The sequence below is a fragment of the Taurulus bubalis genome (genome assembly GCF_910589615.1).
Source record: "Taurulus bubalis genome assembly, chromosome: 6".
Taxonomy (NCBI): domain Eukaryota; kingdom Metazoa; phylum Chordata; class Actinopteri; order Perciformes; family Cottidae; genus Taurulus; species Taurulus bubalis.
In genome coordinates, this window is record NC_136594.1 from 2,421,288 (window position 1) to 2,441,442 (window position 20,155).

Below are 20,155 nucleotides of genomic sequence, written 5' to 3' on the forward strand. Positions count from 1 at the left end.
CTGTCAGCTTTAATTTGAGGGTTTTTCCATCTGAATCTAATAAACAGTGTAGGAACTGTATCCTTTTTGTGTGTATTAAATACATAAATATTTACTATTTACTTAAAAACACCTCCACTCTATTGTTTGTGTGCACATCACATGACCTCCGACACACTCCCCTTCCTCGTCCTCTACATGTTCAGACAACAACACTCCATGAAGGAACCAACATACCAGAGTGAGAGCAACATGACATGAGTGAGTATGGAATGCACAGGTGTGTGTGTGTGTGTTTGTGTGTGTGTGTGTGTGTGTGTGTGTGTGTGTGTGTGTGTGTGTGTGTGTGTGTGTGTGTGTGAGAGAGAGAGAGTGTGTGTGTGCGCGCAACTGCAGCCAGAGGCTTCATGGTGAAGTCCTACATGGGAAATATACATTTAGTGTGTTTGTGTGTGAGATGCAAGTCTCACGCTGTACTGAGCTGTGTGTGTGTGTGTGTGTGTGTGTGTGTGTGTTTGTGTGTGTGTGTGTGTGTGTGTGACTGGCAAAGCCAAATGGTCAAGCACAAACAGGGTTGGGCGTTTATCAATCTGGGAATCTGAGATCTGAAAGAACAATGGGACCAACTCGTGAGATAATAAAAAAATTAAATAAAAAAACTGCCTGGGTAAAGAAAGAAGGTAAATAAAAATGATTTTGCTAAACTCCTATCACTACTTATCTCAGCCTGTCAGAAGCAAAACCAGCTTTTAGTGGACGTAAACAGGTGGTGAGGAGTTACATTCTCCCAGATTACTGGAGAAACTGAAGAAACCGTCGAGGGAAAACAGAAGTTAGCCTTCAACTTGAAGAACATTTACATCTTAAATTAAACGTGTAACTTCTACGACTTCTTCTGCTGCTATCTCCCAGCTAGCTCCCCGACAACCACTGAAGATAGCAGGACCAGCCCCAGCTCGACGCCCGCGAGGACGCGGGTAGTAGCAGCAGCTAACGGGGAGCTAGCATCAGCGCTAGCTGGCTACAACGGGAGCTAGCGGGGACAACCACCGAAGGTAGTAGCGGCTTATAACCCGACTTTTACGCTACAGTTCATGTACCTTTGGTGTTGTATTCTTTTTCACACTGAATGTTTTTTGTTGTTGTTATTTCCATATCTGAAGAGAGATGCTAACTCTGGCCACAGTTTGCACAGGACAGACACACCAAGGATTTAATGGAGATGAATTAGGGAACAGGATGAGGTATAGGTCTTCTAGATATGCATTGCTATACATATCTAGAGCACTCATCCGGCCTTCTGACCACCGGATGAGTGCAGGTTAGAGTGGAGGAGAGTGAAATTACGTCTCACTGCTTCTTTGCATCCTGTCAAAAACATTGTGTAGGAAGTGAACCGTGTTTCCCATAATAAGGAAATGATAAGAACTGAACAAAAGCACTTTATATCTTCTGAATAAATATAAAGAAAAAATGAATCCAAAATAAAGAAAATATGCCTGAAAAAAATGCCAAAACAAATCAATAGATGTGTCTTTTTCAACACATCTGCATATATTTGTTTGGTATTTTCAGAAGAAGGGATCGGTCCATTAGAAACTCAGTTCTCTTCTCTGTTTAGGATGCAAAGAGAGACTATTTTTAAAAATTTGTATTCACTTCAACTGTCCCCACTGCTAACCGGCATAGTGAGGGAGGATGATGGTGATGGTGGGATGAAGGTGCTCACTTGGTTGTCTGCCGAGAGGCGGGGCATGGAGAGGGTCCGCCCATGCCCATCCATTGGGTGATAGGGCTCAGTGTCGGAGTACCCGTCCCGCCCCATCTCCCTCATCTCTACCGTCTGTAAAACACAACGAGAGGAGGGGGCGTGACCACTGTCTGCTGAGGGAGGGTGTGTGTGTGTGTGTGTGTGTGTGTGTGTGTGTGTGTGTGTGTGTGTGTGTGTGTGTGTGGGAAGGCGCTAACAAAGCAAGGAACATGAAACAAATTCAATGATGTATCAGGAAAGTTTGCTCTGTTCCTTCGCTTTTGTGTTTTCAGTTAAGATTCTGTCTTTGTCTATGCAACTTGCTTTATTGAACTGTTGTTTTAAAATGTACACATTCAGCGGCGGGTATCGATCAGATGGAGGCGGGTTGAGCTGCGGCGCTCCAGGCTCAGGAACCGCCTCCTCCCGGATGTTTTCCCGCCTTAAAGCTTAAAGAGGGAAGTGACATCTGAGATTGTGTCTTCACGAGTTATTATAGTAATGTCACGACCTTGAACGATAACATTTTAATATAGCTGTGACTTATAAAAGTTCTCATCGTTAAGCTGCACTTTTACTAGCTTGATGAGTTTGCTAACGTTAGCTGGCTTTTTGTGTTTTTTTTCTTCTTCCGTTGTTGTTGTTCCAAACAATAATGCTAGCTCGCTAACGGCGTAAGCACAGCTTTGTTTTCAGTTAAGATACTGTCTTTGTCTATGCAACTGACTCTAATGAACTGTTGTTTTGAAATGTACACATTTAGCGGCGCGTATTGATCAGATGGAGGTGGGTTGAGCTGCGGAGCTCCAGGCTCAGGAACCGCCTCCTCTTCCGGATGTTTTCCCGCCTTAGAGCTTAAAGAGGGAAGTGACATCTGAAATTGTGTCTTCACGAGTTGTCACGACCTTAAACGATAACATTTTAATATACCTGTGACTTATAAAAGTTCTCATCGTAAAGCAGCACTTTTACTAGCTTGATGTGTTTGCTAACGTTAGCTTGCTTTTTGCGTTTTCTTCCAACAATAATGCTAGCTCGCTAATGGCGTAAGATCAGACAGTCAACGTTAGCTAACTGGAGCAAACTCCTCCAGTTAGTGAAAGTTATTTGCTGCTTAACTTCACCTAATAAGTTAGTTAAATCAAAAATATTAAGGTTGCATTGTTTACCTTAGTGGCATGAACGTGACACAATGTGTCGATAGGTGCAATAAAACAATACAATATAATGCACGTTAACGCTATTTTTTTGGGAGGAAGTGCAATAAACACGTGATTAACAGACGTAATAACGTAATAGCGCTTGATTCTCCACCATGAGGTCGAGATAACGAGGGTGGGTCCCTGTGCTAGAGGTGCCAGACCCTGGAGCTCTGCAGCAGGACACTATTGATGAGATTAAGTCAGTTTATGAACTTCAAACATAGCCTCATACTTTCTATTATCAGCTTGAGGGTTATTGCATAATGGGGAAAAGCTTCTTTTGGGGGAAACTTGGACCTTCCTGGCATGAAACTTCCATCACAGAGCTAAAGTTAGCCTTTTTATTTTCAAAGAGCTAACGTAGCACATTTCCAAAATCCATACACATCTTTGTACGTTAGTCATGGGGTTGAAGAGAAAGTGTACATCGCAAAACACATCATCCAACTCAGAGCCGACGACTTAAAGAGGAGTTTGAAGAGTGAAAAAAGGGAAAAGAACAGGAAGAGAATAAGGGAGGTGTGGACTTCGGGCAGGAAGGTGAAGAAAGAGGAAGAAGAGAAGAGCTCAAAAGGACGGAGAGACACAATGCGGTCTCATACGCTGGAGGAACGGCAGCAACGTCCAGGACTCGACAGAGTAGATTTAGTTCTCTATCTTCTCCACAACAGGTCTTTTATCTTGAAAGACTCCAATTAGAAACGCTTTATGCCCCAATGGATTCTGATTGATCGTCTTTGATCCATCCAGGGTTAGATAAGATCATCTGATATAAAACACTTACCTGAGGAGGCAAAGAAATATGTTTTTTTTTTTTAGGGATTCCACTTCGCAGGGAGGAGGGTTTGGACAAACGGCTCCGGGAGACGGACCTGGGTAGCGAGTCACATTCAGCCGGTGCAAAACCCAAATTCTGGAGGGGTCTGATCCGTCTTCCAGAGCTGCGACCGCTCTCCTCCCGGCGAACGTGGTCTTCACCTCCTGCTGTTAGGGAGTAGTGGTGGACTGGCTGTACATTTGAGTCGTGTGGGCCCGGTAGCGGAGGAGGGAAGCGACCCGTGTGAACAGATTTTACACATTGCAAGTTTAAAGTTTCTGTCGAAAGGCTGTGCTTTTGCATTTGCGGAATTCAAAGATCTACAGGTTTATTTGTATTTCAGCTTTAAACTAAGGATGGGGGAAACTGCCGAAAATTACGTTTATAAATTGAACTGACCTTAGGAACCTTAGGAAATACTAGAACAATTAGAATGTAATATATAATATTCTATATATATGACATTATTAGAATATATGTAAAAAAAACAAACAAAAAAAAAACAGGATTGGGTTTAGCACCTTTAGTTTCAGATTGTTCAATATTTACTAACACATAAATATAACCGTGTCAGCTCTTTAAAGGGTTTTCAGCATTGAGGAACGTTTCCTACTTGAGCATGAAATCGTATTGATTATTGATCGTGGTTGGAGGCAAACTGTCCGTGCGAGCAGCGAACAGCTCGGCTCGACCTGTTGCTGTGCGCTGCCGTGGTTTTTGGCTGTGCTCGTCATACCTGCGGGTTGTGACGGTTGTCGTGGAGGTCGTCGGGGTACGGTCGGTCAGGGCTCCAGTTACCCGACTTCTGGAACATTTCCTGGGCTTTGGCCGTCACCCACGACTGGCTCTCAGTCATGCCACCCTCGGGAGGTCTGACGCACACACACACACACACACACACACACACACACACACACACACGCACACACACACGTACACACACACACACACACACAGACACACACACACACACGTGCACACACACACACACACACACACACACACACACACACACAGACACACACACACACACACACACACACACACACACACACACACACACACACACACACACAAATCACGGGGATTACAAACCAGGGAACTAAAGAAAAGCCCCATTGACGAGGATTCACACAATGTCACCAATTAAGTAGTTTCTTGAGTATTGTTAAATCTCTCAGCGTATTCATTTTGTTACGCCAAAAAAATTCTGGTGTTGGAAAAATATGAAGCATATTTCTGAATACTATGTATATGCCTCTAGAACAATAGCTCATTAACCACAGGTCCACATATGGAGTTTGTTCGTGGAGTTTGTTCCCTCTAATGCGACCCACACAAGCACTTCCTGAATCAGAGCTTCTAAATGTCACATTTAAGGACATGTGAGACATGTTGGTTAAAGTTCGTCTAAGTTCATGGTTTTGGCTAAAATAACTGTTATTTTTAAATGTGTAACTTAAGTTACTATGCGAGTTGACTTATGATTGCGTCCGTGACGCAAGTAAAGTACAGTACATAATGTTCTCTGTTCTAAACCCTCTCTAACAGTTAACCTTTGCAGAGAGAATGTTCACATATTGAGTTATGATTTGGGTTAGAGAATGTTCACATATTGTGTTATGATTTGGGTTAGAGAATGTTCACATATTGAGCTATGATTTGGGTTAGAGAATGTTCACATATTGAGCTATGATTTGGGTTAGAGAATGTTCACATATTGAGTTATGATTTGGGTTAGAGAATGTTCACATATTGAGCTATGATTTGGGTTAGAGAATGTTCACATATTGAGCTATGATTTGGGGTAGAGAATGTTCACATATTGAGCTATGATTTGGGTTAGAGAATGTTCACATATTGAGTTATGATTTGGGTTAGAGAATGTTCACATATTGAGCTATGATTTGGGTTAGAGTTGGACCTTACAGCTGCATCATTTCAAAGACATAATCATACTGAAAGTGATTTTTTTATAGGCGGACCTGAAACCTTTTCATTTTTTTCTGTGTGTCATCTTCATTTACTCTCAACCAGTAACATATGGACTGATATTGTGTACCTTTTATTATAACTAATTATTCCAAAAAGCCCTAGTGGTTGCAGAGATACACCCTTTTTAGTTTGGGGATGGCATTTTCGAGGAAAGGACCTAAGAATAGGTTGGTTTCCAAAGGACACTGTTTTTGAGCCAATACTCTGACCTAGGGTAAATAGATAGTACATATACCCCCCCGTCCCCGCCCCGCCCCACCCTGCCCGCTCCACTCACAGGCTGTCGGGGTTGTCCGGCTGGGTGCTGGGGAGGCCGTTGAGACCCTGACCCCCCTGGCCGTCCGTGCCCCCTCCCTCGGAGGGCGGCTCCATGCGCTGAAACATTAATGGCGTTCGGTTCTGTGTGAGATACACGACATGGCCTGCAGGCTGGCATCAGGCACACTCAGGGGGGCAGACACAGGACACAAACACAGGATGCACTCGCAGCATGCACCCACACGGGGGCGCCATTGGCAAACACATGGCTGTGGGTATTCCAAGGTAAAGCTCCCTGCCAGACGACTGATCTGGGATCTGCTAACCACACTGAATAAGCATTTTTAAAAAGGGACAAGGGAAAGATTATTTGACTTGTTCATTTTTTTTATTCATATGGGTTTGGGTTTGATGCTCAGTGACGGAAGCTGATCTCAGATCTGTGTCAGAGGGGAACTTCTACCGTAGGCATTTGAGGTACGATTGCTCTAAAATCACAGGTCTTGGACCAGATTACAAAACTCATGAAACATCACATCATCAAAAAAGACATTTTACTCAAAAGTAATAGTTTGACAATCGCTGTGATCCTTCGTCTGCCAAGACATTTTGAGTAATATGCCATTTTGTGGGAAGAGGACATCTGAACCTGAACCAGTTGTATTAAAAAACAACAACTTCTGCTTCCATCAGGTCAGAGGTCAGGCAGCTTTCCTCCCAGGGGATCCTGGGTAATGGAGTCCTCTCAGGAGTGGCTTAAAGGCGGCGGTTCATGACTGCTACAGCCGGTGTCATGTCCCTCCACAGCCTGGAAGCTATACAGGCTGAATGCTAAATGAGAGATGCAGATGGATCGAGGCCGGTTCAGAAACAGACAGACGTCCAAACCTCCTCTGACACATCAGGATGATCGGCTGGACAGGAAGCTCGTCTGGCCTCAATGTAAATCAGAACATTCTATATTCAGAGACACGACTCAGACTGTCTAGAAACACGGGTTATTTGGCTCAGGAAGGAGGTAATAGAGGCTTTGCAGTCGCTTCCTGAATCTAAATCTAACAAAGGTATCGGATATCTAAGTCGGCCAAAGGTTATTAAGCAAGTTGTCAGATTGATTGATTTCTAAATGTGGGTTCTTGTGACATTAAACTGTGGTTGTTAGCAGATCTGTGATCCAACTTCCTGTCAGGAAGTGTGCTCTAAAGCGTCCCCTGCTTTATGGTCTGTTTGAGTCTAAATGACCATAATTTACTAAACATCATGCTGTATTGAAGAAGACTTGAAACTAGAGATTGAGACATAAACTCATGTTTACAATGTTTACTGAGGGAATACATCAAGAGAAGTAGAGTCATTTATATAGACTTCTATACAACCAGAGGAGTCACCCCCTGGTGGTCAATAGAGAGAATGCAGCTTTAACACATGAAGCATATACTTCTATACAACCAGAGGAGTTGCCCCTTGATGGTCAGTAAAGATAATGCAGCTTTAACACATGAGGCATAGACTTCTAAACAACCAGAGGAGTCGCCCCCTGGTGGTTAGTATATAGAATGCTGGTTTTAAGACACTTCCACTCGGCTTCACTCGGTTGAATCGAAGGTTGACGCCTGGAGCTGACATGTTTAATTTAAAGTCCCAAATCCATACAAGCATAAAAGAAGCTTGTGTGCTAATCCAATGCTCTTTCCCCCAACATGTAAATTATGGCAAACTGGGGTTCGCGAGCTAAAAAGCCAACGTTATCTAAACACAAAAACAATCTGGTGGCTGTTATGAGTGCATGACATATAAATTAAACTGTTGTCTTTGCGTTTGAGGCGTTTTCGTCCTACAATATGACTGCTGGAGGGTATTTCATGTCAACTGAAAGCCGTCTATTTTCTCCACTTTTAACATAAACAAGCTTCTTTCTTTTTTTTGGTGTCTAATCCTGTCCAGCGGTCGTTTCCTGTGCCACAGAGGGAAATGGCTCACGTGTGCCTCTTGACAGTCTGGTTTGGCTCTGGCTTGAGAACATTCACAATACATAATATTTAGATGGATTATGACGAAATAGAACATGGACACCAAACACCTGACTCAGACACCGGCTTCGATGGCGTATATATGTTTCAGCAGCGGCATGTGTGTCAATGAATGGTCCCAAACGGATTACATACTGGTCACGGGAACCTCCACTCAACATCCCACCATCCACCACCACCACCACCACCACGGCAGACAGACAGGCAGACAGACAGACTCATGAACACACAGACTGGAGAGAATGGGTCTTGGTTAGAGCAACTTGGTGACAATCGACGTGGGATTGACCAAATAGAGGGAGAGCTTGACAAGTCAAGGTCCCATCTCATCCTGGAAAGATAAAGGGAGAGCATCAGAGGGACGGGGACGACATGGAAGACAGGAATGAGGGACAACAGGAGAACGACAGACAACATACCGGAGACACAAACAGCAAAACAAACACTGAAAAAGGACGATTGAGGCGCGACTGGGCACGAAGAAGACGCAGGAGGAGGAGGAGGAGAGAGACGAGAGCGACAAATGAAGAGTTCAAGAAAAATCCACCCCACTGGTTCCTTTACAATGTGACATGAGACCAGTTTTCTATCAAAAATAGGCTCATGTCTTTACTTTTTTGCCAGGGCTCGGCTGACTTTCGAGCAGTTTTCCTGCTATTTGCACCTCTTCTGGAGCCTATTTAACTGAAAGATCTCCATAAATATCTTTTTGGCAAGGACATCAAGTCGGTTGCATTTCTTTCAGTGTTTTGCTGCCAAAATGTTGCTTTTGTGCCACGAAACAGGAAGCTGCTCAATCACATCCAGATGTGCAGGTGTGCAGATGTTACCGAGGCATATCAACCCCATGTTTACTGTTATTGGAATAATGCTCACTTTACAGTAACGTAACATACTATAACATACATGTTTTATATAATAAAATATATATGTACATTAGTTACCATTAGCTATTGTTTCATCACTTCTTTAAATCAAAGGTATGGCTTGCCACATTACATACTTACCTTTTGGCTTTTCTTTAATATAAAAAAAACCTGCTTAATCGATTTTCCCGTATTAGCGCCCATAATTAGCATAATGCATTCTTGAGTTATGACTGAAAATCTATTTCGTGAGATCTTGGGGACCAATCAAACCATCCTTGAGTCCAGATGGATGTGTTGTGCCAAATTTGAAGAAAACCCGTCCGGGGACCCTCCAGCGTCACAAAACGATAAAAGCGATAAAAAACAAGATAAATCTGTTGTGATTTTTTTTTTGGGAGGGGTGGAGTCTTCTTCTACAGCCATTATGACAACAAAGACCACGGCGAGAGGATCGAGGACAATGAAGCTACTGTGGAGATGACACACTGACAGACACACAGACGGTTAGAGCCCTCGTGTGCTGCTGATGCTGAGAGAGCGTGGACCGGTCCATTCAGTCCAATGGGATGGCTGCATTCCAGAACATACCAACACACACTGTATTTGCACTGTAAAAAAAGAGACTAACATACTCTCCATCCACCGGTGCGCTCCTTCGTTCGGACCAAATGGAAATCCCGTCGTCTCAGTTTAAAACAGAGGGCCTTCACGAGCAAAAATTTCGGACTTAAGTCGTATATATATATCGCGTCAAATTTGGGATCAGGCGCTGGAAAAACACAGCTGGAGCGAACAGGAGGTGAAGTGAGTGGAGAGATGTTTCCCCACACGACCGCAGTGTGGATCCCCAGAAATACAGAGACAGCGGGAGAGCGAGTGCATCTCAAAAGGCATTCATGGACAAGAGGGGGAAGAGCACTGACGGGGAACGAAAAGGTAAGGCCATGTGCTATCATCATCATCACCATCATCATCATCATTACCAAGAACAAAAAAACAAACATATTTGTAAATTGGTAAACCTTTGCAAAACCCTAATCCTCCTCGCCATGTGCTAGCAGCCCCATGGAGAAAAGATAACCAACAAAAAGAAGCTGAAAAGGTCGCTAACCCTCTGGTTGCAAGCATGGTAAAAGGAGTAAGGCTGGCCAGGAGCGCCACAAGGTGCTAGAATAATAAAAGGACGCAGGTTTTTCTTTCTTTTAAAGTAGCATGCCAATAAAGGGAACAGCACAGGCTGAGATGGCGGTCGGGTTTTGGGAAAACACGTGATGAGAAGAAAAACCTGAGGAAGTGAGGCTTTGTTCGGAGCTTGTGTTGGATTTAAATGTACAAGAAATGTCTCTTATGCGTTTAAATCCATATTTGGCAGACGAAAGGCAGAATTCAGTCCACGGGCTAGTCGAAACGGTATCAAACAAAAAGAGGGCCGGGAGGAGGCGGAAGAGTAAAAAAAGATAAAAAAAAGGTGTCTTTTTTGGGGGCGTTCTGGGGGTTTTCTCTGGGAGGGAGTCTACCTGTTCCTCTCGCAGCGCCTGCAGCTTTTTCGTCTTGCTCTGCCGGTAGTACTCCATGATCATCATGGCGGCGTAGATTTTGCCCACCGTCAAGTCTGTGGCTGCTGAGAAAATGACAAGTTACCCTGCAAGATTAGACCCGAGCGAGATGGGACCCTGAGCCGTGGGGGGAAGGGGGAGCGGGGAGGCGAAACAGAGAAATTCACATCACAACATGCGGCATACGCCAGCAGCAGCGCGAGACAGTTCTGTTTCATGAAAATCATTTATAAATAAATGTTTAGTTTAGTAAGATTTGTTAGGTTTTAAATATTTTCGTCATCAAAGAATATTTGGTCAGTGGGAACCAATACTAGAAAAAAACCCACTATGTTGGACGGGCAAACATAACTAAATAGCATCCTCTTCCCCACTCACAGAGGGACAAACGTGGACTTTTAAATATGCATTATAATATGCATGCAAACATACTTAACTTTCATGCATGCGTGCACCCGTTGGGTTCACAAAACAACTCATTCTCATTGGCTAATAAATCTTTCCAACACAGGGCTTGAACTCCTTTAAACGTAATGATGATGCTCAGCTTGAAACATCGATAAAGTTAATGTCGCAAACAAGTTTTCAGACCAGTTTATTATGATATTATGTGCAGCTATACGTGCATATAAAGGCAAGATAGAAGAAAGGGTCCGTTTCTTTGCTGATGATGTGTTTCTGAGCGCAGAAGGCAGATTTACGTTTTACTCGCACGAAAATATGTCAAATTGCCAAATTTTTAGGCTGAAGAAATGGTCATCGTAATAGAAAATTAAAAATAAATGTCGTCTTGAGGCAAAGTTGCCTCAAGACGACCACTGTCGAAACATCCCCTGTGAAGCTTCAAGTGAAACAGAACTGAGCTCGCTCTGTGGTGTACAACCAACACCTGTTATTACAACACTGCACAATTATAACCACAACAAAGCCGATAGTCTTTTCACAGGCAGATGCGTTTCCTATATCATACCATTTAGCATTCTCATTTAATTTCACTATCACCTCATCGTATCAAACCTTGCGTTTGTGTATTAATCTCAGTGTTAAGGCTGAGGACCCGGTAGCCACCTCACTAGGAAACACCTGGACAAGCCTCAGTCAAATGATCCCTGGAAAAACAGGAGCTCAATGTTTTTCTAAAAACTCCGGACATCCCCGGAGTTTGGATGAAAAACACGCAGACATTTAAAAATCAGAAAAATATTGAGCTTTGTTTTGGTTGTCAAATAACCGAACCGTGGAAGGTAACTGAATGAGCGGCGTCCGTTTCAAAGTGGCATGGCTACAAGTCGTACAGCATTAAAAAAAACGTATAAAGAACGTGTGATAAGATCTGACCACACATATCTCATACTTATGTGTGCAATACACCTCAATAACCGCCATGCATTTAGCCAAACAACTTGATGCTTTCGCTAAAACATGCATCATTCATCACAATAATTTTTGAATAAACCTATTAGCCTAAGATCTGTTGGACTAGTTTATCTGTGGTCTATTTCTTCCTGTAGTGAAAAGACTTCTATAGAGGATCTTCTATAGTAGGCACCCCCTGATACCAGGACTTTCTGAATGGGCGGAGAGATCAGTGAAGGTGTGTGCGCCTGTGTAACTGACTGTGTGCACGACTGTGTAACTGACTGTGTGCACGCCTGTGTAACTGACTGTGTGCACGCCTGTGTAACTGACTGTTTGCACGCCTGTGTAACTGACTGTTTGCACGCCTGTGTAACTGACTGTTTGCACGCCTGTGTAACTGACTGTTTGCACGCCTGTGTAACTGACTGTGTGCACGTCTGTGTAACTGACTGTGTGCACCACTGTGTAACTGACTGTGTGCACGCCTTTGTGCGCGACGTGTGCGCGAATGTGTGCACTCTGATGTGATCTACGTGTCTGTGCATTCTTGTGTGTGTCCGTCTCTTTTAAAAGCCTAAATGAACGTAAACCGAGATCAAGCTCAGTGCACGGTTAGCAGGACGAAGAGGACAAAGAGGACAAAGAGTAAGAAAGAGGACGAAGAGAACGAAAGAGGACAAAGAAGACAAAGAGGACAAAGAGTAAGAAAGAGGACGAAGAGTAAGAAGAGGACAAAGAGGACAAAGAGGACGAACAGGACTGAGAGGACGAAGAGGACAAAGAGGACAAGAGGACAAAGAGTAAGAAGAGGACAAAGAGGACGAAGAGGACGAAGAGAACGGAGAGGACGAAGAGTAAGAAGAGGACAAAGAGGACGAACAGTACGAACAGGACGGAGAGGACAAAGAGGGTGAAGAGGATGAAGAGGACAAAGAGTGAGAAGAGAACGGAGAGGACGAAGAGGGCGAAGAGAACGAAGAGGACAAAGAGTAAGAAAAGGACGAAGAGGACGAAGAGGACAAAGAGTAAGAAGAGGACAAAGAGGACGAAGAGGACGAAGAGAACGGAGAGGACGAAGAGTAAGAAGAGGACAAAGAGGACGAATGAAGAGGACAAAGAGTGAGAAGAGAACGGAGAGGACGAAGAGGACGAAGAGAACGAAGAGGACAAAGAGTAAGAAAAGGACGAAGAGGACGAAGAGGACGAAGAGGACAAAGAGTAAGAAGAGGACAAAGAGTAAGAAGAGGACGAAGAGGACGAAGAGGACGAAGTTCCAGCTGTGTGGCGAGCGCTGAGGGAAGCGAGTCGGGTTCACTAGAGCAGCGGTCGGTCCACAACCTTTTTTTGCGTGTCTGATATCGGACAATATTTTCACATACCAACCTTCAAGGTGTGGAGGATAAATATGCCGAAATATAATGACACTACCGGTAAACTAAGCACAAACAAAATTACGCTGGATTACTGCCATATTACGCAGAGCGGGCGAGTGAGAACCACCTGTAGTGGGAAACCCGTATTCCTGATATTGTCTTTTAAATGCAGCTTTCTTTTTCTTGGAAGTTGCAAGTTCTTCTTCTGTCTCCTCATCGGTCGTTTTACCCTTTCTAAAAAAGCTCTCCAAAGACATCTGTACTAATTTTTGCTAGCTTGTAGGCTTCATTTTAGGGGTAACGTGTTACGTGACTGAGACGAGCGTCTCGACACGTGTCAAGAGTCCCAGACGGATATATCCGGCCATTTAAAAAAAATATAAAACATCTTTCAGATCTTGATAATCAATAAAAAAACGAAAGGACCTACGGACCAGTACCGGTGGTTAGGACCGCTGCACTAAAGCATTCAGATATGTTGTGGCCTGTTAGTAGCTGGTATAACCTCAAGGCTAAGTGAGGAAATTAATAACCCTACCAACCAAACAAAAATAACTTTTTACCAGCACAAACTAGTTCAAAGAGCTCCGCATACCGAATGTCGAGGGGTTTGAAAGTCCCTTACACGTCATGGATTTGGACCGTCAAATCACAACCGTCCATCTCCATGCATTGGGACGTAAAGGAGGAACCACATGGGGATACACAATGTCATGGCAATCCGCCCTAGAGGTACCTCCTGTGGACCACGGCATCGGACACGTTTGGATACACGGAATCTCCGCGGGTGTAGAGATGTATTTATATGCATCTGTTCAGTACGTGTGTTTATGCTGTCGTGGCCCTGATCAGGGGATGCGAAGCAGTGAGTGACACTGTGCTGGTAGAAGCTGTCCTCTTGGTGAGTTGGTGATTGGAGACACATAGACAACCACTATGCGCCACTTTTGTCTGCAACTCACCCTTGTGCGGCGTGACCAGCAGGTCCAGAGTCTTCTGTGACAAGTTGGGCCAAATAGCCATCATCTCCTTCCTCAGCTCCGCGTCCATCTGGTGCTTGTCTGCACCGCCTGGGAGGCGACGCCAAACCAGAGTGCCCACACACACACACACACACACACACACACACACACACACACACACACACACACACACACACACACACACACACACACACACACACACACACACACACACACACAGACAGCACACATGCATACATCCATACATATGCAAACACCCCCCACACATAAACACAGGGCAAAGAAGGTATACAGACCAAAAAAGGAAGGCACAACGGCACAAAATCCCCCAAAAATAAATTGTATTTATCCATTCATGCGTGCACACATTCACCCAAAACAAAAAGGTTGTTTGTTAGAGTTTTGTTAAATAATTGATACAATAATCTAGATCGTTCTTGTTGTGGAGCGAGAGAGAAAGAAATTGAGAGGTGATGACGTCATACCCATGAATTACCCAGGAATACAACATGGAGAGTAAAGGGATGATAGAACTTAAAGGGCCGTACCCTTGGCGATCTTTATGTCCAGTGCCGTCCGGATCAGAGCCATGAGGGTGGAGTTAAAATGCACCGAGTTGTCGTCCGCGACCGGCAGATCCATGCGCAGCAGCCTCTGTGGAGAGCCAGTCGGGATGAGAGGATGAGAAAGGGGCGTGTCCTCGCTAAAGTGTGCTGTGCCTGAACCTCGGGGACGGGGGAAAGGGCTGAAGGGGTTTGGGGGGCGGGGGTTGAGAGAGCTCCATAGACAGCGGCCAATTAGAGGTGGACTGGTTTTTTATTTAAATGTTCACTGAGACAGATTAGAGGCAAAATAAAGGGTGACTATTAAGGAGTCAAGTCAGTAAACTTCCCTTTGAGGCTCTTGAGTTCTAAACGTCCTCTGCTAGATCCGTCGTCCTACGTTAAGTGACTGTTGAGTCTGCTGCACACTTTTTTGGGGGGTACATTTTCATTTGTGCGTGCATTTGCTTGAGGAAAAGAAACTTGCGTCTCCTGTGTTTCCAGTGATACTCTACGAAAACAGCACGGCTATCCAACGAGAGGCCGTCTGCTGCTAAGCAACCGGGAGAGCCGAGAACCACAAGGAAGAACAATCGGAGCCGGAATGGCCTCCGACCCAACCTGTGCCCATGTTCCCTAAATGTGTGAATGCATTGGCGCATTCACACATCTCTGTTGTTACACACATGTAGATATCAATATTAGACAGTACACATACACCAAACCCACATACCCCGCCCCCAACCCTAAACCCCTACACCCCCTCCCTGCCCACTTACACACAACTATTTTCACAGACTGCAATTAAGGGCACTTAATTGCAGTCCTTTGAAGACAAAATAGGTCGACTGGAGAACAATAACAGTATCACTGGTGTAATTCTGCTATTTTTCAGGAGACTGCTGTAGTTTTATTTAACTGAGGCATCTGCTATAGAGCTCCCCCTACCTGTAAGGAGGTTCCCTGTCTTTCACAAGTCCACACTGTACCAGGTAAACCCAATGGAGAAACCCGCGGATAGAACTAAATAAGCCGGGCCCAACCGGGGCCGCTTGCCGTTCCTATCCCGACCAGTCGGCGTCCATTGGGTTTACCTCCGAAACATGAGCGTTGGGCACTCACGATTTGGGCATGCACGGCAGTACGATGGCGATTGGTGGGGTTGTGTGTGTGTGCATGCTCGTGTGTTCCTGAGTGTGTGCGAGTGTCGGGCATGCCCCAAAAGCCGAGTGTTTGCGGGGCAGGCTGGTGGGCATCGGCCAACATCCACAGCGCTCGGCGTGCAAGCAGGCGGGCTCAACGTCGCCCGAGTAGCCATGCGACAGAGAGAGCGACGACGGCATGCGACACAACGCCCTCCCGGAAAGAAAAATCCCCACAAAACCCCCGGACACACAGAGCATGCGACATGCCTTTACTTCACTCCCATTGTCTAAGCCCCAAACTCTTCCCCGGCTATACCCAGCCCTCAACCCGCCCACCCGGACTTCCCCTCGAAACCCACTTCCACAGGACAAGTAGCCGTGCATCCGCACAAAGAGAGTATCCTCAATCCGGCTCGGATTGATCCTACTGATTTACAGATTCATTTTCTAATAGTTTTTTTCTCTTTCTACATTTTGTACATTCGTGGTTCCCTTAATAATCAAAGTCAAATTGGATAGCGATGGTAGTATTTCATATCAAGTCAAGATCTCTCTCAATGCTAAACGGGTGCAGTGTCTTAAGGGGGGTTGTCAAAGTTAGAGAGGATTAGAGTTGTGGTATTCCCTGGAAGAAAAAAATGATAATAGAGAAGATCAAAAAGAGATGATTGACGTTCTTTCTGTTTTTTTTTGGTTTTGGACCAACCAGACTTTATCGTAGTAGTGCTGTATGGGTAAAGGGGCGGGGTCTATCAAAGGGGTCACATGGTGAGCGGTTAGTCGAGTTAAACTACAGGCGGCTCTGAGCTCGGTCATGAGATGTAGTTACAGATAAAAAGGGAAGGGCGAGAATGAGGAGGGAGAGGAAGATCGTGAAAACACTGAAAGAGTAACAGAGGAATTAAAGAGAAAGTGGGTCAATTGGGAATAACAGAGAGATAGAGAAGTGTGTGTGTGAGTGTGCGTGTGTGTGTGTGTGCAGATAGAAAGGCAAGAGAGGAGAGGCTGAGAGTTACAAGAACAAGACAAGAGATAAAGACGAGGACTAAACAACACTGACAGAAGTTCACTAAGAAGAGGTCAGTAGCGACACACAGATATAGAGAGCGCTTCGTGTCCACTGAAGGATCCAGAACTTTGCCTCTGAGCTTCAAGAGTGGTGAAGTCTGACCTTCCTCTCTGTTCTAACAAGAAGAAACCAGGAGGTCAAACATGCCCTTTAATGGACTTATATCAATGAATACTAGAAGGCTTTGATGGCTGAAGGATGTGATGGTGACCGTTGCCAATACAGGTGGAAATTCTGGAGAGAGAGTAGAAATAAATAAATAAAAAAGAACAGAGAGGAGAGGAAAAGGTGGAGACAGAGCTGGCCTGGGTGGACGGAGGGATGAGGACATGAAGATGCTGGTTGCTGACGGACAGGTGGAGGCAGAGGGACAGAAGATTCGACGGGAAAGAGAGGAAACTGAGAGGTAGAGGAAAAAAAGGAGAGAGAACAACAAAAAATGAGTAAAAGATGAAGAGGAGAACAGCAGGAAAAGAGGAACTGACACCCAGATTCAACCCTAACCCTATTCCTATGTATTGTTTGAGTTGTGTTTAGAGGTTGTACATGGCGACCAAATATAAAAGGGTCCCCTAATTAGGGTTACAACAGGGTTACTGGATACCGAACATCAATACTTTTTCTTTGATACATAGTATAGGGCAGACTGAGCGATTGTGCTATAAAACTGTAAATCATAACTTGTTTTATGAAAAAAACTAAAAACTGCTGTATTTGGATGTATTGACATTTTACTTGTATATTACCATAAGTAATATACAAGTGAAATATATGGTTTGGTACATGCAAAAATTTAAATGTCACAAATGTGCCCCAATGCACATTTTGGAGACCTCGCCTAAATGTTCTCTGTACTAAACCCTCTCTAACTTTGTTCTGCTTCACTTTATCAAAGTCAACCCAAATCATAGTACAATATGTGAACATTCACTCTGTGAACATTCTCTCTTTGCAGAGAGAATGTTCACATATTGTGTAATGATTTGGGTTAGAGAATGTTCACATATTGTCTTATGATTTGGGTTAGAGAATGTTCACATATTGTGTTATGATTTGGGTTAGAGAATGTCCACATATTGAGCTATGATTTGAGTTAGATTTCGACCTTATAGCTGCATCATTTCAAAGAAATAATCATCCTGTAAGTGGTGCACCTGAAACCTTTTTATTTTTTTCTGTGTGTCATCTTCATTTACTCTTAACCAGTAACATATAGACTGATATTTACAAACTGAACAACATGTACCTTTTATTATATCACCAACATTATTCAAATAGCCTTAGTGGTTGCAGAGAAACACCCTTTTTAGTTTGGGGATGACATTCTCGAGGAAAGGGCCTAAAAATAGGTTGTTTTTCTATTGGTTGGTGACGGGTGGAAGATGCCACTTTTCAGTGCTACGTCGGCACCACAAGCAACGATGGGGAAAAACAACCGTGGCCCTCACAATATTCTTTTAGGCAAATCTGGATGTCAATAAGAGAGAGACAGAGAGAAAGAGAGAGAGAGAATAAGAGAGAGCAGAGACAGAGAGGTGCTCTCTGTTTGAGAGAGAGAAAAGTTGGACAACGAAGACAACGAGGCAGCGGATGCTGAAATGCTCGACCTGGATCTCTACCTGCTGGTCTGAGACACAGAGAGACGCTTCCTTTGGTGTCAAGAAGAAGAAGAAGAAGAAAAAACATCTCGGGGGGCAAAAAGACAAGAAACTAGAAGGGCCAGACCTTTTCCTACCCACTTTATCATGATTATTATTAATATTATTTATTTGTGCACAGTAATATGGTTCATGTGTGCACTACAGCGCCATCCACAGGAATAAGAGACGCGGAGAACTGAAGACAGGCGCCCTTGCCGGTCCTTCTGTAGCCGCATCGTCGGCAAATAGTTGCACTTGAGCTGTCGTTTTGTTTTGGACGGGCCTCGGCATGAAGAGATCTGCACGTAAGCAAATGATTCACGTTTCTGATCGTGAATCCATAACGATGTGTCCGTGATTGCGTAATGCTCACAGAGAATATGACCTCAAACGGTTCGTGTCCTCGGGGGCCTTCGGCATCATTCACAGGATGTCCCTTTTTTAAACGAATAAAACGCTATGACACATACTACACCATTTATTTATGTTTTTTTGTGTGCATTTTTTTTGCATGTTTTGCTCACTAGCAGGTACAAGCCTATTTCGTATTTCATTCACGTATCCTGCAAAAAGCAGCGTGGTAAAATGTGCAGGCATCAATTCAAACACTATCAAAGGTAGTTTGCTTACTTTTTTTTTTAAAGATTTTTTTAAAGCTTCTTAATTTTGTTCTGTGAACTCTTTGTCAGATCTGTGATGGATATCTACGCCCGGATGTTGGTGCGTGCGTCCGTGCCGGTTGCAGAAGGACTGGCAAAGCCTCCTCCGTTCCCTTACTCCTGCGGCCTGACGGGAGCGGGGGGGAGGACGTGAGGGAGGAAGGGGGGAATAAAAGAAAAAGAGGATCGACTACCACTCCACTATCACTTCACTTCACTGCACGAACAAAAGCCCATCACTCCATCCCCGCGGTCGGAGAGAGAGAGAGAGGAGAGGACAGCGCTCACCACCACCACAACCACCACTGACAGACAATGAGGAGGACACCGCTGGGAGGAGGGAGGGAGGGAGGGGAGGTGGAGGAGAGGAGGAGGAGAGGAGGGGAGGTTTCAGCAGATGAGAGAGGAGAGGTTCTCCTCATCGGCGATGGGGAGGTGTAAGGGCGGAGATGGGAGGGGGAAAGGAGGTAAGGTCGGGGGAAGGAGGGAGGATGAAAGGAGGAGGGGGAGGGAAGGAGGGGGAGGAGGGTGGTGGTTGTAGGGGGGCGGAGAGGTGAGGTGAGGGGGGCGGGGCTACCTTATAGGCGACCCGGGCGGGACACCTCTTCCCGAGGCCTAGCGGCGGACACATGTGTCTTAGCATCTGATACATGTCTGTGTAACTGATCCGGCCGCTGGGGGTGGCCACGAACACACACACACACACACACACACACACACACACACACACACACACACACGTTCCAACAGCCACACACACACCACAGACAGGACAAACAGAGACGGACGACGTGGAAACGTAAAAGAGGCAAAATGACGAGAGGGAGGAAGAGGGAGGACGAGGACGCGGACGCACAGAGGAGAGTTTGGAGGAGACAATAAATAAGAAGGGGATAAAGAAAGCGACAAAGGAAAGGAAGAGGGGGGGA

At 44.8% G+C, this 20,155-nt stretch overlaps 1 protein-coding gene across 1 annotated transcript in view; it reads right to left on the bottom strand.

The window, feature by feature from the left end:
* The window catches only part of cacna1ab (calcium channel, voltage-dependent, P/Q type, alpha 1A subunit, b), a gene marked incomplete at both ends in the record, with an annotated part of 167,044 nt that overhangs the window by 10,188 nt on the left and 136,701 nt on the right, over window positions 1-20,155 (bottom strand). The window contains 6 exons of the mRNA XM_079220283.1: window positions 1,709-1,822; window positions 4,485-4,620; window positions 6,021-6,142; window positions 10,418-10,521; window positions 14,151-14,258; window positions 14,720-14,825. Of these exons, the coding sequence (XP_079076409.1) occupies window positions 1,709-1,822; window positions 4,485-4,620; window positions 6,021-6,142; window positions 10,418-10,521; window positions 14,151-14,258; window positions 14,720-14,825 (690 nt within the window). The remainder of the gene's footprint in view (window positions 1-1,708; window positions 1,823-4,484; window positions 4,621-6,020; window positions 6,143-10,417; window positions 10,522-14,150; window positions 14,259-14,719; window positions 14,826-20,155) is intronic.